The following is a 22,902-nucleotide window of genomic DNA, read 5'->3' on the forward strand; positions in this document are numbered from 1 at the left end:
GCCATTAGCGATGCCCGCTGTAGAGACAGAGCCCCGGGGGTGGCAGGTGTACCACGCATTTGTTATCTGGGCCCCCCCAGAATGCCTCCACTGTTCCGAAGGAGAGGCTAGAGCCCAGAGAGCCGGGACTTGTGCCAGGCCCCAAGCCCGCGAGCAGCAGGGCTGACATAAGCCCGAGGGCCGGGACTCCTAGGCCACCGACCTTTTGGCTGGGACAGAGGCTCAGTGGTGTTTCTGACCCCGGGGGGACTGGGCAAAAATGAGAGCCACCAAGGAGTTTCATTTCACCCTGCAGGAGACATACGCAGGGACGTCACAGCAAGAGCCTCAGGCCGGAGGGGGGCCCTTTCTCCCTCCACGGCCCAGACAGCGAGTGCAAGGGCCTTTCGTGCTCTTGGCAGCAGAGGCTGGAAAACACAAGAAGGCCTGGGGGCAGTGGGGACTCTGCTGGGGTGGCCTCTGGGCCAAGAAGCAGAGGCTGACCTGGGAGCTGCTCCTGACCTTGACTCGGTTCCCCGTCAGGCACATCCAGGCCTCCAGCCCTCCCCAGGCTGCTGGCATCTGGGGTGGGTTTCCCCGAGGGCCCTCCCCGAGGCAGGTCCTCCCAGGGAGAGGAACCCACTGGGCTCTGGGAGGACGCAGGATGAGGCCTGCATGCGGCCCAGAAACGGGGAGACACCGCAGAGCCTGTGATTGATTGACCCCATGGGGGCCCGGGCTTCGTGTCCCCAGGGCTCCCCTCCTTCCACGAGAGCGAGGGTCTGTGGCAGGAGGGGAGGCCAGGGCTCGGGGCTCCTGCTGACTGCCTTGACGGGGTGCGGGAGCACCCTTTGCCTAGAAATTTGCTTTTCTAGACATTGTAAAACAAGCAAAGTTAAGTCTTTCCCCACGATTTGCAGAGACGCTGTCTTGTATTTTGTACTTTTGTATTTTTTTTTTGTATTGTGTATTTTTCTTGTGTTTTTGCCAGCTCTTCTGTATTTCCAACAGTTTACGGTTTCTGGGTTTCTGCCCACACACCCCTTCCCTACTGGGGGACCCTGGGAAGCAATGAGAGCCTGGGATGCTAGAGACTCTCCTTCCCTCTGGGGTCTCTCCCTCACACTCTGTCCCCATCACACTTAAGACCCGAAATACCAGGAAATGTGCCCCCTGGGCTGGGAGTCCCTCCCTCAGCCCCTTGGCTCCCCGAACATAACACAGTTCTCGCTCTGCAGGAATTGCCTGGCACATCTGGATCCCCCAGCAGCCCATTGTCCTGTGTTAAACCACCAATGGCTCTCTCATGGGGGAGAGTCCAGGCTCCTCCTTCTCAGGACCAGCAACTTCCTAAACCATCTGGTCTAGGCCTCCCTCTGCGGCCTTGTCCCTCTCCACTTACTGGGCTTTCCCAAATGTATTCGGGCCTTCGCAGGTGCTGGTCCTTCTTCTGTGTCTTAAGCACTCCTCATGCTATCCCTGGCTGTGAGCTCTCGACCCTTTGGATCTTCAGCATCCACTCTGGGGAGCAGCCCTTCCTGATTTCAGAGTCTCCAGTTCTTGTCCCTCCTCTGTGTTCCCATAACCACCGTTCCCCCCTATTTTACCCACCAAAGCACAGCCCACCAGTCACCAATTGTCTGGCTTTTTGTCTGTCTCCCCTGGTAGATTAATAGCAGCCAAACCTATACCCAGGACATCCCATCAGATTTGTCAGGCACCGTAGGTTTGGGGTTTTCTTATCTTCTTTATGTATTTTAGCATAGGGTCTTATAAAAGGGGCCAGTAATCAGGAAACTTCAGCCACAAGCATGAGCCCTGAGGCCCAATACACGCATGCACGCATGCACATGTATGCACACACGCACTGCCACTCAACATCTTCCTATCCCAGACTCAGGGAGCCTCTTATCTCTTCTTATGGGATCTGCAAAAGGATACTGCCTAGGACAGTGGACCAAGGTGGCCCCACCATCACCCGTTCTTCCCGGAGCCTGGAAGAGCTGAGTGTGTCTCCTTGAGCTGAAATTCCAGGAGAACCAGGATTCCTTCCCGCTTTCCCCAAACGACACCGCTCCTGCACCACCAGGCCACCCCCGCTGAGCCTTTTCCCACTTCCTCTGCCCATACGGGCATACACACATACAAACACACCAGGGATCTAACTGGAAAAGTCAGCAAACCCTTTTCATCTTGAAAACACAAAGATAAAAGAATGGGAGGAAAAATCAAAACAGGAAGTCTTGAAGTGAGGAGGCTTTCTGAGGTCCCGCCATGAGCTTGTGCCTGTCCAGGTGACTAACTTTAGAGCATTCACAACCCCTATCGCACACTCTGCCCTTTGACTCTGAATCTACCCCTGAGGCTCAGCCCCAGACACAGAGTTTCTCAGGGTCACAAGAGCAGGAGCCAGAATCATGTCCCAGCAGAGGGACGGGAGAGAGCATTTGTCTATTCCTTGGATGATATTTTCCAGGTGCTGAGGATGGGAAGGGGAGTCTGGGCTGGGGGAACAGTGGGAGCAAAGGCCCAGAGGAGGAAAATCGGGTGGCATTCACCCAGCTTGAGTTCTTACTGCGAGCTGGGCACTGGATGAGGCTCCAGACATGCCTTTATCAAGGTCACTGACATCGTGGTGTTCCCAGCCTGGTGGCAGGGATCAACCAGGAGCAAAAGTCACCTGGGGAGTGGGAGCATCGGAGGCGGGGGCACGGAGGTATGTGTACAGTCATGAAGTGGCACCGTCAGTGGGGCGAGGGGTTCTATCAAAGCAGGACTGAGCTGGGGCTGCAAGGGCTCTGATGTCTGAACAAGGAGTTCGGCTTTTCAAATCTAAGCAATAGGGAGCCATTGAATCTTATGGAGCAGGGGAGTCACTGCAGCAGAGGTGGACTTTAGGTGAGAGTACAGAAGATGGCTTGGCGAGAGCATTGAAGAGGGAGGACACTAGAGGCAGGCAGGCAAATCGGGGGCCCACTCCAGGAAACCCACAGAACAATCCTGCAAGCTCAAGAGCGAATAAAGTCTCCATCCAAAATAGATCTCCAGCCAGACTGCCGTAGAGTCTGAAAACCCAGGAGAGTGCACCTGTAGGCCCAAAGACTCTCGCTAAAGGCTCCTGCCGGCATCCGCACAGATGACCTGCAGGAGGAACGGACTGACCCATTATCCCCCAGTGTCCTCCTTAGCAGGCTTTCGTTTATTGGATTAACTGGTCGAAGAGATCAGGGCCCCGAAGAATGGGACGTGAGGCCAGTGCATTCTGATCCGGACAGAGAGAAGGAAGGAGCAGAGCCAGAGGCCTGGACAGAAATGGCCACGAGGGTTGCACGTGCATGTGTGTATAAATGTGTGTCCATGCGCACGTGTGTTGGGGACTGTCACTAGTCAGTTGGGTATACCTCAGGCAGGCACCCCCGCTTTCGGTGAAGAGCACACAGTGTTTAGGAGCTTGAGACACCCCTTTAACCCCTGCTGAGAGGGCCATGGTGACACCCAGAGACCCAAACCTGCACAAACTTGTCCTGGCTGTCACTTGCCAGTGCAGTGACCAGGGACGACTTTCCTCATTTGTCCGGTCACACCTTCCCCTGGGCAACATTAACTAAGTAACTATGTTTAAGTGCTTTTAGTGAAGTGTCACGGGCTGTGAGGTGGGGGTGATGCTTCCTTCAGGCCCGGGGTGGGGACACAGGGGGCCTGACATATGCCGCGGGCCTCAATGAGGGCTACGCTTCCCATCTTATGCTGACTCTGTCTCTCTCTCATTTAGTATCAACTTCCATCTGGAGGAGAGAGAGAGGAGAGAAGACTGCAAGAAGCCTAGCAGGGGGGTCTGGGAGGCATGGGACAGTGCACGGTGGCAGGAGTATGACTGGGGGACCTGTCCAAAAATTGCTCCCCCACCAAAGCTTGGAATTTCGCCATTAGACCTCCCCTCTCCTGGTTCAGCATTTCACGTGACCCCAGGTCCTCCTTTAAATCGCACGTCACCTGATGGCGACTGTTGCCTTCCTGCTTGCTTCATCTGTGCTTCGTGCAGTGATGTTCTCTGATTTCTCCCCACACCCCTGCACCCACATGAGGTAACTCTGACCCTGTCTCAGATTGCATGGGTGCTGTAAGTAGTTGTGTGAGGCCCCGGCAGCCTAGGGAGCCCCTAGGGTAGTGCTTTCCAAACATTGTTGGAAATACTTGGGGATCTTGCAAAAACACTGATATCTGGCTCCCCCACCCCAGACATTGCAGCTAAAGCAGTAGGGGTGCAACCTGGGCACTGGGGTTTTCTTAAACTTCCCAGGTGATTCTAAAATACAGCCAAGTTTAAGAATCACTAGAGGAAGACACTGAGTGAGCAAGTTTAAGGGGCTCCTTTTTTTTTTTTTAAGATTTTACTCATTTATTGGTCAGAGAGAGAGAGCACAAACAGGGGCAGGCAGAGGGAGAAGCAGATCCCCCACTGAGCATGGAGCCCAATGCGGGGCTCTATCCTAGGAGCCCGGTATCATGACCTGACACCTGGGGGGTGTCCCTAAGGGGCTTCACAACAGAGTTGCGGGCCAACCCCTCCGGAGAAGCTCACGAGAACCCCTGAGGTCCTACTTCTGATCTATGACCACTTTCTCCCTAATTAAATTAGCCCAGGTCTCACCTCCGGTGTGAGACAGGAGGCGGCGGAGCAAGGGTGCCTCCGGCCGGACGGTGCCAAGTGCAAATTGCCACTCCATGCCCCCCAGGTCCGAGGCTTCAGCTCTGCCAACCCAGGAGCTCAGTTTTCTTACCCCTAAGATGGATTGTCACTGGAGGGTTAGAAGCATTTTGTGAGGCTTTGTAGGGTTAACAAGAATCAAATAGAACAATGTACATAAATTGCTCAGCGGAGGCTTAGGGCTTTGTAAGCATTTGTCCAATGACCTGATGTTACCATCCTTGTCTTTTTCATTGTCATCCTTAGTACTGCCATCCCGTGTCCTTCTGGTAACAGACTTGGGGTGACTCTGTACCTTCTGTCCTGGGCCCAGAGGCAAGGCCCTGTGGCTGCAGCCTAGCCTTGCTTCCTACAGCTAAGAGGGCCGCCAAGAAGAAGCAGAGAAGCAGCAGGGTGTAGGAATCTGGGTAGCCCCGAGAGGCCGGGGGCCACGTTCAAGGTCACTCGGCTGGGCGGGGTGTGGGGTGAGCCGCCTCCCAAGTCTGGAGTCCGTCCTTGCAGCCTTCCTGAGCTGATTCCCCGGGTTAGAAACGTCTTGCTTCTGTGCACAAAATTCAGCTTTGCAGCAGCGGCGGGAAATCCTAAGAAGCTGAAGCTCCAGGGCAGGTTATTTTGAAAATATCTTGTCCTCAATCAGTTCCTGGGGTTCAGGTAGAGCCTGGCCGGAGGCCCCGAGCACCCGCTGCTCCCGGGGGCAGCCTTTCCAAGGGAGGGCCTGGCCGCCCGTGGGCACGCCACGCACCCTGAAACCTGCTTGCAATCAGTTGTACAATGTTATTCAATTTCAGGGAGGTTGTTTCCCCCAAAACCATTTGTGGGGTAATAAGGAAGCAGAGAAGCCTGTGTGAGCAAAGGTATTGGTGCTCCCCAGAAGCTTCTGGAACATGTAAGTTGGTAGGCATGAGTCTGCACCTCACTTCTTTAGGACCTTTTTTTTTTTTTAAGATTTTATTTATTCATGAGAGACACAGAGAGAGGCAGAGACACAGGCTGAGGGAGAAGCAGGCTCCTTGCAGGGAGCCTGGTGTCAGACTCGATCCTGGGAATCTGGGATCAGGCCCTTAGCCAAAGGCAGATGCTCAGCCGCTGAGCTACCCAGGTGTCCCGACATCTATCTTTTTGATTCAAAGTTTAAATGTTCGTCGTGGAAGAGTTGAAAACCACGAACACCCACCTAAGCCGGGGAGATTGCCACTATTAACATCTTGGTGGATTTTCTTACCGACTGTGTGTGTGTGTGTGTGTGTGTGTGTGTGTGTGTGTGTGTGTGTTTAATAGACAGGGATCATTTTACGTACATAACTTGCTTCTGACTGTTGCACTAACCATTGGCTCTTGAGCAATTCCCAAGTCATTAAGTATTCTTTGAAAACACCACTTCTCAATGACCTCATAATATTCTGTAATACTGGGGTACTGGAATTCATTTTGGCAATGCCCCCTTATTGGGCATTTATTATTTTGTTCTCTATTATAAATAACACTAAGCAGCAAATGTCCTCATGTGCTTCTCTATTGATTTACTGGCCAAAGGCTATGAACCTTTGAAAAGTCCTTGAGACACTAGGTCAAATGCACCTGCAGGAAGGTATGGAGAGGCCCGTGTCCCAGCCTCTGTCAACTGGGTCTTCTGGTAGACGAGGGACACTTGAGATGTGATGGGCCCCCCAGCACTCGGCAACTCCTTGACAAGGCTCAGGGTAGGTGACACCCACCACCCAAGATTTGATGTTGAAGGTTTGTCTCACTGAAGGGGGGGCTGCGTTTGTCCTTTGAGGCTTCCGGGATGAGGCCCATGCCAACGGCATGAAGATTTCCATGGCAATCATGGGATTATAGACACCAAGGAACAGGCTTACCCCATCCCACCCCAGGCAGCTAGATCTTCTTTTGAGGCTGAAGCTTTCTGAGGTTCAAGGACCAGCTGGCAGGTTAGACCCCGGGACCCCTGACACCCTACCCTGGGGCACTGTGAACTGACCATCTCCACTACCATCTTGAAACATTGAAAAACCTTGACTCTGCTCCTCGGACACTTTCTAAACCTCTGCTCCCTCTGCTGTAAGATGAAGTTATGAAGATTAAATCTTATTACATTGATGACAGCTGTTAGTGTTGGTGTGGGTATTAGTAGGAGAGCAAGTGAGAGAAGACAGTTACGAACCAGATCCGGATTCGGCCTCAAGTCACAGCCCCCTACAGAAATTGGAACAGAAAAGAGAGGCATTTGGGGGTCTGGGGAGAGGATTGTTCACATTTTTTAAAAAATGCAGAACAGAATGCCTGGGTGGCTAGTGGTTGAGCATCTGCCTTCAGCCCGGGTCATGATTCCAGGGTCCCAGGCTCGAGTCCTGCATCAGGCTCCCCACAGGGAGCCTGCTTCTCCCTCTGCCTATGTCTCTGCCTCTCTCTGTGTGTCTCTCATGAATAAATAAGTAAAATCTTTAAAATATATATATAGAACTAGCTTCCTTTAGAACATCTGGTACCTGTATTTTATTTATTTGTTCTTTAATCTGTATGCCTCTCAAAGCAGTAGTGGTCCAGAGTTCATAACCACTGGTGCCACTGCAAAGCCTGTAGTACGGGTGATGTGCTGCAGTCTGTTCAGGCAGGCTCTTGAGGGCCTGTTGCTACATTTTTAGGAGTTCTGCAAACCCATGAGTAAACATGGCCATTATCAAAACTTAAGTTATGCAAACTTCCAATTAAATAAATTATATCCAAAACAAAGCTGCTAAGGGTTTTTTGTTTTGTTTTGTTTTTTGTTGTTTTGTTTTTTTGTTTTTGTTTTTGTTTTTTTTTTGGTGCTGAGGGTTAACAAATCCCCTAGTTATTTTACTGCTCTGTGTTCTCCAGATAACTTGTGTCTCTTCTCTCCATGGTGGAAAGCTCACATGACCGTGGACTGCCAGGAGCCTCTTCTGACTCGACTTTTGGTGACATCACCCTGGTAGATCAAAAAGGAGCGTAGTGGGAATATTTACACCACTGAAATTGGCAAATGCTCCCAAGAGGGCCTTTTTTTTTTCCTGGAAAACCAGTTAAACAGTTATCAGCACACTACTGCCTGTAATGTCAATCCCTCCCCCACTTCACTGCACTCCCCAAAGGGAGCTCTGTTCATTGCTTTTAGCTGTTTCCTTTTGCACTTATCCCCGGATTTCTTAATTGCATGCTTTCACCGCCATGTCTAGATTTTTTTTTAAATCTTAGACATTGTATGTTGACTTCCCATTATGGAAGATAACGATCTGGCTCTCTTCAAGCTACACACACACACACACACACACACACGCGCGCGCGTGCGCACTTTCCCTACCTCTGTGCTCCCGGTATGTTATAGTATAACTCTTATTTCAATAAATATTCAGGATTTACATTATTACAACTATGTAAATATTGTACATAAATCATTATCACTATGATTTACATTAGCTTTCTTTATACACCCTTTGTCCTGGAGTTAATCATGGCGTTTTTTTAATTGAGTTGATTTCTCCATAGAACAGTGGTTTTTCTGATATTTTTTTTTCTTAGTACTGGAACTTGTCTTTCAAACAAATGTTATGTGGTAACGTACGGTATAAAATCGGAAAAGCAGAGCTGCCAGGTTGAAAGGGGGGTTCTTCCCTTGAGGGCTACCATGTACAGTCAAGTAGGTTGTGCACTGCACAACTGTAGGGGTCACCATTCACATGAGCAACAATGTGATTTAGTCATGACAACCATAATTCCCCACCCTATTGGGGAATGCATCCATTGTGTAAGGCGAGGTCCACCTGGGAGTATACATTACATCGGGATCATTCTCAGCTTTAAAAAGACCTATTCCCTTCCCAATGCAGGGCTCTGACCTCACCCCATTCTGAATAGGTTCCAGGGATGTTGCTTAACCTGTCCATCCAGTGCATCACCCACACAGGCTGCTAGCCAGAAGCTGCTGCTAGCTGATGGCCACCTATTGACTGTTTCGGTGCCCCTCACATGTGCCTGGGCTGGGCTGGGTGCCAAAAGCTTAATGCAGGCAGCTTTGCTCAGGGATCACTCAGATGTACCCTTCGGGATCATATGGTGCTGTCAGAGAGTACGTGAGCTGTGGGAGCTGTCTGCCCTTAGAAGTCAGGGCTAGAGGAGGGGACTTGACCCAAAGAGCTGTGGGATTCCAAAAGCTCAGCCTTGAGGGTCACCCCTAGGCAGGAACCCCTGATTTGCCTTCAGCTGGGTAAACTTGGGCAAGTTGCTTAAGCTTTCTGGGCCTCAAGTTCCTCATACCTAAATCACAGGGTGTGTGAGAGTCAGAGAAAATAATGTGTAACCTTGACAAATGCCATGGTCACATGTGGCTCAATCTGCTTAGACTCTGATTTAAAGAAAGAGTCCAACAGCCCAAAAGTAATTGAAAAGATATCCCAGGGGCACCTGGGTGGCTCAGTGAGTGGTTGAGCATCTGCCTTTGGCTCAGGGCGTGATCCCGGGGATCCTGGGATCAAGTCCCACATCGGGCTCCCCTCAGGGCGTCTGCTTCTCCCTCTGCCTATGTCTCTGCCTCTCTCTCTGTGTCTCTCATGAATAAATAAATAAAATCTAAAAAAATAAATAAACAGATATCCCAGTTCTAACTGCATCCCCCATAGAATGGCAAAGGGGACCCCTTCCTAACTGATGATGATGTTCCCCAGATCTCCGTTGCCTCCATTCTGTAGTTTTCCCACGATGCACGTTGTCAGCCAAGCTCTCCTGAGTACACCTCCAATGCTGTTTTCCTCTCCCTCCTCCTCTGCCTCATGTCTCACCCTCTGTACCATTACCATTTGCTCTTGGGTCTGTTTCTTCGCTACCCATCTCACCATTGCTGTGTCACAAAAAAAAAAAAAAAAAAAAAAAATCAGATGATCTGGAAATGAGCTGCTAGAGATGCGGGCAGGAAGTGGGTGGGGAGAGGTTACTGCAGGACACAGACTCTGAAATCACCCTGGCCCCATCATGCTGGCAAAGAGTAAAGCACATGAAGCAGAGGCTTTGCAAAAATTGATTCTCTTCTTTATTCACCAGTTGAAGGACCTAAAGGGGGAGGGGGGTGAGGTATGGCCTGCCCGAGATGCCTCTGATGACCTAACCACTATTCCCGTGTGCAGTGACTGGGAAAATCCTGTTTCCTCCAATACCCCCAAAATCTAATATTAAAAAGGCCTGAGGACGGAAACACAGCTTCTGGCTATAATTTTCCTTCCCTTCATTAAACATGGACTTCCCTGCCCTGTGTTCCTTGTTGCGTCTTTTGTGGAATCCATTCCCTTTGAAGGATGTCTCTCAGGTCATGTACTTAGCACGTAGCATATGTGCCAGGCTTGTAAGGAGCTGGATAATCAGAGACAAGAGACAGATCCCGTCCTCGGTTGCTCACAGATAGAAACAGGCCGCATTGCACCTGATGGTGCCTGTCATAGAAGGAGGCCTAGAATGCTAGGAGCACACAGAGGAGGAGCTCTTACCCCTTTGAGGGGTCAGGGAAGACCTCCTGGAGGAGCTGTTATTATCTAGTCTGTATGACAATAATACTACTGTGGTACACTGAGCGTTCACTGTGATGATAATTTGCACACGAAGCACTTTGCTAAGTGTTAGCTCATTCAGTCTTCACCAAAGGCTGAGAGGCAGGTGTTACTCTCCTGCTTTCAGAGATCAAGAAATTGAAGCTCATCGAACCTCACTGACTTTTACATGACCACGGAGCTAAAAGGGAGCAGAGCTGTGATTCAAACGCAGGCCTCTGTGCCTCCAGAGACTACGCTTTGAGCCACGGGGCACTGTGCACAGGTGTTTAAGATGCACACTGAACACTTGGACCAGCCTAAGCAGGGATGCAAAGGTGGATACGACAGTGGTAGGTCCTCAGGGACCTTCCAGCCCAGAATAACGTCTCTTCTTCAGGGCCACCCTAGGACCATCCAACTAATCCCCATTTCTCTCTCTCTCTCTTTCTCCTTGGCAGACGGGCAGGATTGAACCCAACTACCCCAAGGTCTGTGGTCACCAGGGCAACGTGCTGGACATCAAGTGGAACCCATTCATTGACAACATCATCGCCTCGTGCTCAGAGGACACGTCGGTGAGCAGGAGGGGGGCTCCCTGGGGGCTCCTCCCCACTTCCTCTTGGAGCCCTTCCTTCCTGAACGCCTCTTTTCCTCCCTTCTTTGCCCTTCTTCTACCAGCATTGTTGTTGTCTTTCCAGCTAGCCCCAGGATGGGGAGGGAGTAGGGAAAAGGACTGAGAAAGTGAATCCGTGGAATATTTGGCAGATCTGGCGCCTCTAGTGTGATGTCGTTTGGAGGTGTTGATTTTGTAGGTGAGACTTAAAACACGAAGCTTAGGGAGGTGATTGAGCGCTCGTCTGTGGTCTCAGAAGAAGACCTTCCTCCCTGTCCGTATTTTCCTTCCTGGGTCCGGGAGGATGCGGCTGGAACTGGGGGCAGCTGTGGAGCACAGTGGTCAGAGCACAGGGGCTGCGTGACCAGGGAGAGAGAGGGCAGGTGGAGGGGCCGCGTCCTTCCCGAGGAGCGAAGAGCGCCAGCGACCAAGGTCGGCGTGGCTCTGCCTGCGAGGTGTTGGGCGACTGTCATCAACCTCGAGGGAGCAGACAGGCTGCAACTTGGAGCTCCTCCGCTCTCTCTAAGCCGGAGTGTAGTTCATCCTCGGGGTCCCTGTGTGAGAAGGCCACCGCCACCCCCAGACCGCGGCCCGGGAAGGGTCACAGGCAGGGAGTCCGCTCGGGAGGGCTGCTAGCTGCACGGTCCACACGCCAGGTCTCGTCGCGCCACAAATGCACAGGGCAGCCAGCTGGGAAGCAGGTGAGCAGTGACCAGCTTGGGGACAGGAAGGACACACGAGCCGGGGCTTCTGCCTCGGGTACTAACTCCCACCTGACGGCGGCGAGGGTGCAAGGGTCACTGACAGAGCCGGGCCTGCCTGCTTCTGGCTCAGCAGCACCTCGTTCCCCACCTGGGTGAGTCAGGTGCCTCTTACTCCAGGGGCCCGGCTAGTAAACCAGGGATATTCGGGAAAAGCACGAGGCCCAGCACCAACCGCACTAGCCGAGCGGCCCTCTTCCATTAGGGCCATGAGATCCCAGGACCACAGGGTGCCTGCCCCGCTCCCGGGGACTGGCCTGCCATCGGAGCTCAGCTGGGCCATCTCCCCGCCCGGGACTGAATCTCAGCAGCACCGCTGGCCAGCTGGGCGACCAGGGGCAGATTACTTACCCTCCCTGGGCCTCAGTGTCGCTCCCTTTGTGCAATGGCCGTGTTGAGATGTGCCTTTGGCGGTTGCTATGCGGGGGCAAGAGGGTCTGTGCCGCTCACTGTGCCTGCGGGTCTCTGCCCTGCGCTGGAACCACCAGCAGTACAAGGGCAGGAGCATACGCCGCTCACCAATGTGCCACACAGAACGAAGTCCCTGTAGCCACCGAGGTCAGGCCGAGGGCTGTGTGCACGGGGAGGGGAGATGCGTGTTGCCAGAAGTATCGGCGAGGAGTTAGAGAAGGCTGGACTCTGGAGAAGCTGGACTGGTGCAGAGAGGCGTTGGAGGAGGCCCCAGGGGAGAGGGCACGGGCCTGCGGGGAGGGTCTCAGTCCCCAGGCTGCTGTCACAAAACACCACGCTGGGGGGCTTATAAACAGCAGGCATTTATTGCTCACAGTTCTGGAAGCTAAAGTCCGGGAGCAGGTGCCAGAATGGTCTGGGAGGGCCTTCCTTTTGTCGCATGCCCGCGGGGTAGCAGGGGCTGGGGTCTCTGGAGGCTCTGTGATAAGGGCACTAATCCCATTCCTGAGGGTTCCACCCTCATGACCTAGTCACTACCCAGGGGCCCTGCCTCCTAATACCATCAGCTTAGAGGGTAGGATTTCAACATATGTAGGGGACCCTGTGCACCACGGGGATCAGGGAAGGGGAGCTCTCAGGCCAGAGGGGGGCGGTCACAGCTGGCTCCCTGGAGGAGTGTCCCCCCTTGACACACACACACCTCGAGCCACCAGCCCTGGGATGTGGCTCAGCCAAGAGGAGGGGAGCACCCAGGGGAGGACCGTGGCAGGCAGGGGTGAGAGATGAAGGAAAGGACACCAGGCCTGGGGGCCCGGCGAGGAGGACTGGCCCAGAGCATGAGCCAGAGAGAAGGAGATGAAGTCTTTGATCCAGAGGGGACCTAAGCTCCTGCTCCAGCCACCAGTCCAGCTGCCCATAAGCAGCAGCTTAGCCTGGTTGGTTCGCCACCTCTCCTGGGCCTCAGGGCCACTGGAGCTAACAGGCCCCCAGGGCCCAGTAACCCCCCTGGAGAAGGCCCCAAGGCCCACGGTCACGCAGGGAGGCGGAGCACAGGCAGGGCACAGGCAGGGCCGGCACTCCTCAGCACCTCACCAGCCTTCCTAGGTTTACAGGTGAGGAAACTGAGGCCCAGGGCCACTGAGGGCTGGCCGTTGGGATCCACCACTCAATGTGTACATCACCGCGACTTCTCTGAGCAGGGCCCCGTGCCAGACGTGCAGGAGAGCACATGTGGGGCACACGGAGGGCACGGCGGGAGGCATCCTCCGCAGGTCCTGGGAGGGGGGCAGGTAAGGGGAAGGAGCCCGTAGCTCTGCAGGCCAGGTCAGGAGGCCTGTCCGCACCGCCGGGGCCATGCAGGCTGACCTTCCTGCCTCCCTCGAAGCGCCTCAAGGGGAAGCCACTGAGACACTCTCCCTCCAGGGTGGGAGGCCCAAATGGTCAACTTATTGCACATGGGACACCCAGAACCAGGCTTAGGGGGTCAGGCAGGAGACCTAAGTGCCAGGCTCTGTGCTACTCACGGGGCTCGGGGGGAGGAGAGTGGCTTTGAAGCAGGTCTGGCCCATGTCTCCAGGCGGGGCCCTCTGCTTCTCTCTCTGGACAGTCTGGGGACACTGAAAGGAGCCAAACAGCCCCCCTGCTCCCCAGCTCCTCTCCCATATCTCCCACCCCTGAAAAACCTCCAGGGAAAGCCATGCCTATGTCCCCGGCCCCCACCAGGGCATGAGGAGGGCCTTCAGAGTGGGAACCCAGCCCTCCAGGGCTCCAGGGGAACCTACCCAGACCCCTTCCCAATGCACTCCTGTCCTAAGGGAGCTGTAGGGCCATAACTCTCCCTGGCATCTGGTAGGATCCAGTTCTTTCCGCCGCTGGGTGATGTCACCTATTGTTGAGCGGCTGTGCTTTTTATAGCTTCTGCTGCAGCTAGGGAGGGTGGCTGGCAGCGGCAGGGAAGGGCTCCGTGGGCTTCCAGCCCTGTGCTCCGAGTCTTCCCAGAGGGCCAGCAGCTGCAGAGAAACGGAGAGGTTTCTGACATCTCAAGGAGAGGGGAAGAGGGAGGCAGGGCCCTCTCCCTGGTGGGCTGAGCTCAGCGATTTCCTCTGCTCCTTTATCCAAAGGCTGCCCTCCCACCCCACCCCCACTCCCAGAGAGGAGGGCCCTCCCCAGGAGCCGGGAGTGGGATGGGGCAGGATGTCAGCCCTGCAGCAGCAGCCAGAAGCCACCCACCACCCTGCCCTTCTACACACGCACACACTCTAGAACCATTACCTCTCGGAGCTGGAAGGGAACAGGGTGCCCCCTTCAGAGATTGCCGGACAGTGGCCCCACCAACACACCTGGCCCCGCAGAGCAAGGGGCAGCGCAGCTCTGTCCTTAAGCAGCCAGGCTCAGGCGGCCATAGGTTAGGGTCCACCACTTTCCAGACGTGCGACCTTGAACCTTTACCTCTCTGGGCACAAGTTGCCCTCCTGTAAAACTGGAGATCGTGTTGGACTCTGCATCAGAACAAGATGAATGTACGAAGTTTCGCGTTGATTGTCTACTGCGAACCCCACGGCCCCTGGGGCAGCCAGAGAGCTGGAGTCAGAGACCCACGGCTCTCCCCACTTCATCTCACTCTTTGCTCATTGAGCCCCCAAGTAGACCTTCTATCACTGGTTTCCAAAAAAAGACTACGCTGCATGGGAATCTCATATCCGAGAGAGAAATCCCCGACCCCTTCCGAGCCAGATGGGTGATTTCTCGACTCCGCAGCTCACCACCAGCCAGAGCGACGGGGGGCCTGCTCCCGCCAAGTCGGGGGCTCACTCACTGCTAAACCTGCCGATGGCATGACAGCAAGACTTCTGGGCTTCTAGGATTCTTCCGTTGGCTCACGGATTCAAAACTATGTGCCAGACACTGTTCCTTGCACTGGAGGCAAAGGTCCTCAGACCTTAGGAGATCCGGTGCCCAATGGAGGAGTGGGCCACCCAGCGGGATGGCCTGGCACGTTGTCGGTGCCCCCGGAAGGGTGATGTCTGCATATGGGCACTGGCAGGCTGTTGCCTGTTTGGGGACAGATAAGCAGGACAAACCGTGACCTCTCCAAGGTGTCAGACCAATGCAGGGGTGAAGGTAGGCATTGGGCAGCCAGTAAGGTCAGGGCCCAGATTTGAATAGAGATTGTGAGACTGCAAAGCTCCCATTTTATTGGCCGGCTGCTCCCTCCCCAGGCACAGGACGCTCGGCTTTGTAGTTTTATTAAACATCCTTATCAGCTTTCTTGCTTGAGCCTTGTCTGCACTGTCTGCTGTCTCCCCCGCAAAACCATGAGCTGCTGAGACCAAGGATACCCTCCCCTGGCCCCGCGACTGGTATGTGTGACAGAGGCAGACACTGAGCGTATTTTGTTGGGTTGAATGTAACTGCCTTGAACGTGGCTCCAATCTGGGGACCTAAGAAGGGGCACAGTTGGCTTGCTAGGGGGAGCATTTTGCCATATTTCTCCACCTCTTCCTTCCAGAAATCTGGTTTGTCTGACCTATCGGGTTTCCTATTGAAGCAACCTCTGAGCAGATCCACAGTGCTCCTCCCACACCCATCCTCTCTGTGCTTTAGACAAATCCCTTGAATGCCAAGAGGTTGGAATTGCTTTTCCAGCTACCCAGGTCCACTGTGACCTCCAGCTCCTCCTCTGAGCTCCTACCACACTCGGTGCCTGGTGCCTACTGTTCGCTGTAGCCGTAGATCAAGCTGTAGCCATAGATCAAGCAGAGCCAGTCTCTCCCCCCTCCCCCACGATACACTCAATGATGTCAAAAGTGGAGAACTTCGGGAGATTAACTAGTATTGCCTCGATGCACAGGTGAGAAGACTGGGACAAGTGGCCATATCACATGGGGTTAAGGGAAGGTGCCCCTATCCCTTGCTGCAGGATATTTTTCATCCGGTCCCCCAAGCCCCACCTGGGACCCTACATCTCACAGTTATTGGTGAAAACAGCACCCTGGGCCTCCTGCTGCAGGTCTCGGCTCCCTGGCTCTTGGACCTAGTTCAGAGGCTGAACCTGGGCACAGGCAGAGCCGGCCCTCCCCATCCCCCCGGCTGACCCCTGGCTTCCTAGGCAGACCTGTCATCCTAACCAATCAGCTCATCTGGCTAGGAAGCCTGAGACCCACAACGACGTGAAGCTGAGTTTAGTTCAACCCACGCACCTCTGAGTGGTGCCCGTGTCTCTGTTCATCCTAGACCGGGAGCCTGAGCCTCAGAGCGGTTACCTGGCTTTCCCAGTCATCCTGCGAGTGAGTGGGTTTGGAGGCTGGCTGGACCCTCCCTTCCCAGCTTCCCTCGGGCCTCCACCTTCGCCTGGCTTGGGACACTACCCAGGGAGGCACCTCAGTTAGCTCCACACTCAGGAGTGAGGCTGATGGGGAAAAGGGTTTTTCCTGAGACGCAAGCAGAGCATCCCGAGACCTTGGTGACTTAAAGGTGTGACACACGTGGCACCTCCTCTGCCACCTGCCAGCCTGCTCCACTCGGGTCAGGATGACCCACCTGCCCTGCCTGCTGTGCCCGAGCCCATGATCCCATGCACGCGGCTCGCTGCTCCTTTGTCCACCCCCTTCCCCCACCGCCCTCCCCACTCCCCCCAGCCTCTCCTTTCAAACATGGGCCCACATCCAGTCTTCTAGCCTTGCTCTTCCCAGACCCTCCCACCCTTGACCGCTCCCCAAGACTGGATCAGTGCCCCTCCAGCTCTGTTCTCATGGTTCTCTGCCCTTCTCTGCCCCCCAAGTACTATTCAAGAGCTGGAGCTCAGCACAATCCCATTGACTAAAAGGAGTCTGGCTCATAGAGATGTGTGTGGAGTGAATAAGGCTGTAGTCTCTGTTTCAGAGATCTCTCTCAAAGTTCGGAGGCCACTTTCCTGCCTCAGTAAGCACTTCGGCACTGACTGCCTCAGTGTTCCCGTGTGTGCCTACTTGTCCGTTATCCTCAAGCTACAGTGCAAGGTGTCCAGAGACCACATCCTCGGCCTCCTTAAAAAAAAAAAAAAAATGCTTTTTTTTGTTTTGTTTTAAGATTTTATTTATTTATTCATGAGAGACACACAGAAAGAGGCAGAGACACAGGCAGAGGGAGAAGCAGGCTCTCTGTGGGGAGCCCGATGTGGGACTCCATCCCAGGACCCCAGGATCACAACCTCAGCCAGAGGCAGACGCTCAACACTGAGCCTCCCAGGCGACCCCCACCCCCAGCCTGTCATTCTGACCCTCAAAGTCTTATCCCTTAGAGTCTGAAAGTTTCTAGAGCTTCCTCCTCCAGTGCCGACAATAAACCCCATAAAATGATACAGAGTATTTCTAAGAATCAGAAATGCAAACCCAGACGGTGAGATGGCATTTTCGACCTGTTGGGTGGGCAGAGGTCTATTTCTGAAAGTATAGTTAGAGACGTAGATAAAGAAGCACTCTCCGACTCTGTTGGCGAAAACTGGGACAGCTTTTGGGGACAGTTTTACAGTAACTATTAAAAAATGAAACACCCGTAGGCATGTGCCCTACAAGACTATTTGCACTCAAACTTGTATTACGGGACTGTTCCTCATAGAGTGACTTGTAATAGGGACAAAAGTGGGCAGAGCCCAGGTGTCCGTTAACGGAGACTGATTAAATCCATTGTGGCACCGTCAGGCAACAGATGTCCCTCTGGCCACTTACTAAGAGAAGGTAAATCCATGTGTACTGGTGTGGAAAGATGCTTACTACCTATTACAGGAGAAGAACAAGTTGCAGAAAACACATGCAACAGCCTCCTTTGGGGTAGAAGAGAAAAAAGTGGGGGGTGGGGGTTTGTGGTGTGTGTGTGCATGCAGGCGTGCATGCTCATGTGTGTCCAAACCAAGCATTGGTGTCCTTTCTTCAAGGGTCACCTTCCTCTGGTGCACTGGGAACAAGAAGACTGGGTCTTAGGGGTGACCACGCAGTCATCTACACTGGTCTCTGCTCTACCCTCCCATCCTTTTCCAGATCAGACCTCATCTCTGAATGCCCTTAGGCAGGGCCCACTTAGGAAAAACCATGGGTCCTACTGGGTCCGCTCTCTGTCACCTCAGCCCCCCAGCCTCCACCACCCATCCAGGGCTTTTCATGGAAAGCTGGAGCAACCACAGGTGATGACAATGTTAGAAAACTGTTTTAGACTGTCCCTTAATTATAAACTTCTTCTCAGGTCTGTTTTTTAAACCGAGAAGGGTACACTGAAAGGTGGCCTCAAACCTTTGATTGAACCTTCCTTTCTCACCGTGAAGCCTCCCACGTCTACACGTGCAGTGTAGGGTCTTCCGGGGACACGCTGGGAAAGGAAACTGTCACAGGAATCGCCTTGGGGGCACCCCCAGTTCCCAGCCTTCTCCCCTGTCCCGAGGACTGCCTTTGGAGTTCCATGTTTATTTGTAGGCTTCAGAATTATTGATCAAATAGCTAATATTGCATAATAACCTGATATATTAAATTGTTCCCCTGATGTTGGTCACTTCGAGTGTCTAAATTTTCCACGTTGCCACGCACACCTTCATGCATGAAGATTTTTGCTTATATTGGATTATCCGAGTGATATTACTAGGTCAAGGAATACGGCATAGATGTCTTTATGGTTCCAGCTAAGGATTGCCAGATTGCTTCCCAAAGAGCTACTCTGATTTAGAACACTACCAACACCGATCCACTCTACCAGTGCCAGTATATGATCCTGCCAGCACTGACCCCCCCCCCTCCTTTCCCCCTCCCCCATCCCAGTCGGCTCCTTTAGAAGATTATGGCATCTCAAAGCAGTTTTTCCAGTTTTTCTCCTTACTGGCAAGGGTGGAGTTCCGATTTTCAAAAGATTTGCCTTAAAGGTGCCCTAAGTTGTCACGACCTGTGTTCTTTCCTCTCAGGTCAGAGCATAATCAACAGCATTCATGATGACAGCAATTATAACAAGGATTAGAATTCCTTAGGTCTTTCGAGCACTTTACAGTTTACAAACTTGGGCAAACAGCGTCTCATTTTATTCTCCCAAGGAGGCAAGGCAGGGCAAAGAATTTTTTTCTCCCATTTGGGGCTGAAACAGTTGCACCTAGGCAGAGTATGTTTGGCCTGAGAAATGGAAGCCCACCAGGGCGAGATGGCAGTAATCAGGAGGGTACTCACAGATTGCAGAGAAACTGTGCACTTTGTCGCTCTGGGACCCCATGGACCACACGCTCTCTGCTCCTCCGTGTGTCTCCTCCTCTCAGCCCATCATCTCTTTCTGCCTCTTCTTCTTTCTTTTTATTTTTTTTTAAGATTTTATTTATTTGAGAGAGAGACCAAGTGCAGAGGGGAGAGGCAGAGGGAGGGGGAGAGGGAGAAGCAGACTCCCCACTGAGCAGGGACTTCAAGACCTGGAGATCACGACCTGAGCCCGAAGGCAGATGCTTAAGCTTAACCCACTAAGCCACCCAGGCTCTCCTCTGCTTCTTTACCAGCATCCACAAAGCTGCAAATAGCAGCTGCATCCAGGCTTTGCCTGTCCTGACATCGGCTCCCAACATCTGATCAGTCTCTGCCCCTTGGAGCCTCACCTCCCAGCAGAGCCTCTGGGCCTCCCAGCCTCCCAGATGGGTTTTCCTCTGCTCTCATGTCCACCTTGGTGAAGGGCAGCGTGAGAGACAGGGCCGTGTGGTACCAACAGAGCTGCTGAGGCTGACATCAGAGCTCTTTTTTTTTTTTTAACGATTTTATTTATTTATTCATGAGAGACACAGAGAGAGGGGCAGAGACACAGGCAGAGGGAGAAGCAGGTTCCCCGCAAGGAGCCCGATGCGGGACTCGATCCCAGGACCCTGGGATCACACCCTGAGCCACAGGCAGATGCTCAATGCTGAGCCACCCAGGCGCCCCAGAGATCAGAGCTCTTAGAAGGGTGTGTGAAGGGAAGCAGAGACAGGCTTTTACTGCATCACTCGCCCCAAGCTGCTTATGGTGTGAAGTGCACCCCGGAGCCTCCCCGAGCCTCGAGCCTCGGTCAGGCCCACCCGCTGCACCGGCCTGGAGGTGCAGATCCGGGGAAGCCTGGGGCCACGGGAGGGGGCCGTCAGGGGCTCCCCAGACCCTGCCCACCCAGCCACGACCCTCGGCGCTCCCTGCAGGTGCGCATCTGGGAGATCCCCGAGGGGGGCCTGAAGCGGAACATGACAGAGGCTCTCCTGGAGCTGCACGGGCACAGCCGGCGCGTGGGGCTGGTGGAGTGGCACCCCACTACCAACAACATCCTGTTCAGTGCGGGCTATGACTACAAGGTGAGCAGCCCGGCCGCACCTGCGGCCACAGCCAGCTTAGGGCAGGGGTGGGAGGGATCTTTACCGTTAGATCCTGAGCGTGTTCACCCACATTGTCCCTTCTATCTGTCCACTCATTCATTCATTCAGTCATTCATTCACTACCGAGGCCCGGGCATCTTCTGTGCGCCCTGTCATTCCTGGAGCCCACACAGGCTGCCTCTCCGGCTTCCCTGGCCCTTAAGGATTAGAAGAGAATGTCCACTCCATGCCCACACCCTCTCCCGGGGCCACTTCTTAAATCCAGATGTGGCTGCCACCCCCCTGGTAGGAGAAAGGAGCGACCAGAGTTGCTGGAGGGAAGAGAACGGGATGCCCCCAAAAGAGGTGTGCCAGCTAGGGGACCCCGGTCAGGAACATCAATCCTTCTTGCAAGGGGCAGAAACTGAGCCCAGGCCAGGGCTGGGATCTGCCGAGGGCTGGCGGATTCGTGCGACGGGGGCGTCAGTCTTTGATACAGAGTTTAATCTCCATCCTGCCTGCCAGCACACCCCGACCCTGCGTGGGGCGTCTCTTCCGGGGCCGTGGGGCGCAGCCCAGGGACAGAGGCCTCATGCCAAGCCACAGGCCTGACCTGCCTCCGTCACACCCACCCTCGCAGGTCCTCATCTGGAACCTGGACGTGGGTGAGCCAGTGAAGATGATAGACTGCCACTCGGATGTGATCCTCTGCATGTCCTTCAACACGGATGGCAGCCTGCTCACCACCACGTGCAAGGACAAAAAGCTTCGAGTGATCGAGCCCCGCTCTGGCCGTGTCCTGCAGGTGAAGCCCCACAGCTTTTGAGGGGAGGGAAAGAGGTCAGGATCTGGGGCATGGCTTTCCATCAGGCTCAGAGGAAAAGGCGGGGCCAGCTCCCCTTCTCTCACGCACCTGGCCTGCACCTCCATCCACCAGCCCACGCCTTCTGGGTTCTTCTCCACTCACAGGGACCCTGCCTTAGTCTGGGCAGGGAGGGACCTAGGTATCCTTCTTATCCCCACGGTACCCCTCTCCCCAGATGGGATTCTTCTGGCCTGCTCTGGGGACAGAAATGGTGACACCCTTTAGCACACAAATCCCTGGGTGTTGCCCAAGCCCCATCGTGGGCACAAGAGAGGGGGCTTCGGACTGTCTGCCCAGCCACCAGCATGGGACAAGCGTGAAGGAAATGGCTCAGGGCACCAGTCCCAGGGACAGCTCCAAGTGGGGAGGTTGCTGGTGAATTTAGTCCCAGCTAGGTCTTTGAGTCTCCTGGGTCTTGACTGTGAGGAAGGGATCAGATGCCATTTGGGAGTAAGAAATTGACACTTCATGAACACCCACTGCGTGCCAGCCACCCAGCTAAGTGGGATGGAAAATTCGGATGCAATGTGAGGTTTGCCTCCTACACAAGAAAGGATTGATGCTTGGCCTGGTGGTGTTTATCTTGGAAGAGTCTGATGTTACAAGAGCAGAAAGTCATCAACTACTACCATCACCGATAATAACGCTCACAGTTATTCGCATCATTAGGATCCAGCAGCATTTATTCAGAGCTCACTGCGTGGTGCGCACTGTGCCCAGGGCTCTACATTGTCACTCACTGAATCCTCCTGCCAGCCTTCTAAGGTGGGCTACTCTTCCCACCTCACAGGGGGGAACTGAGCCCTGGAGAGGGTTCGAGATGGAAGTTATGGGCAGGGCTAGAATTCAGACCCAATCGGCCGGCCCCCAGAGCCCATGTTGAGCAGAGGAGATGGGCAGGAGCAGAGAACCCAAGCTCCACCTCACAGACGTGACACAGGCTGAGAGCTGGGAGTCCTCGGGCTACACTTGCTGGGCAGGACTAGAAGTGACGCCAGCCAGGGTCTCTGTGCTGCTCCACCAGCCTCTGGTTTCTGACCTGATGCTAACTCATAATGGCAAAGGACTGTGGTGTGCTAGAGGGAAAAGGAAGAGTCAGGAGCCGAGAGGCAGGGGAAAGGAGGATGGAGGATGGAGGCAGGTTAGAAGGAGCCCTGGGGTGAAGCAAGGCGTGAGCACCCCATGCCCCTGAGCCTCATCCTCATCCTCAGAGATTCCCTCCAGGAGGTACTGTGGCAACACTTAGACGAGATGCCCTGCTGAGAGCACCTGGCACCTGGCACCTGGCACCCCTGACGTCAGCTTCCCTTTCCGGATCCCCGCCACCCGAGGGTCGGGTGGAGAGGCCTACTTTCCTGACCCTGGGACCCCATTGCTCCATGGCACCTGAGTTAGTTTCCTCTGGCAGCTGCAAGGAATTACCACCAACAGTGGCTTACAACAACCCAGAGAGCTTCTCTCACAGTTCCAGAGGCCGGAAGTCCAAAATCAAGGCTGCACTCCCTCTGGAGGCTCTGGGAGAGAACCTTCCTCGCCTCTTCCAGCTTCTGATGGCTGCTTGGTTCCCTTGCTTGTGGCCATTATCACTCTGGTCTCTGCCTCTGGAGTCACCTCCTCTGTGTGTCCCTAGAGCCTCCCTTTCTCTTACCTCTTACAGGGATGCTCACGATGACCTTTAAGGCCCACTTGGATAATCCAGGGCAATTAAGGACCCCCCTTC

At 54.1% G+C, this 22,902-nt stretch overlaps 1 protein-coding gene across 6 annotated transcripts in view; it reads left to right on the forward strand.

The window, feature by feature from the left end:
- CORO2B (coronin 2B) overlaps positions 1–22,902 on the forward strand; it is a 132,946-nt gene that overhangs the window by 98,060 nt on the left and 11,984 nt on the right. For all 6 annotated transcript variants that reach the window (XM_072738967.1, XM_072738963.1, XM_072738964.1 and 3 more), the window contains 3 exons: positions 10,683–10,799; positions 20,168–20,317; positions 20,958–21,122. In XM_072738967.1, the coding sequence (XP_072595068.1) occupies positions 10,683–10,799; positions 20,168–20,317; positions 20,958–21,122 (432 nt within the window). The remainder of the gene's footprint in view (positions 1–10,682; positions 10,800–20,167; positions 20,318–20,957; positions 21,123–22,902) is intronic.

Source organism: Vulpes vulpes, chromosome 15 (genome assembly GCF_048418805.1).
Source record: "Vulpes vulpes isolate BD-2025 chromosome 15, VulVul3, whole genome shotgun sequence".
Taxonomy (NCBI): Eukaryota; Metazoa; Chordata; class Mammalia; order Carnivora; family Canidae; genus Vulpes; species Vulpes vulpes.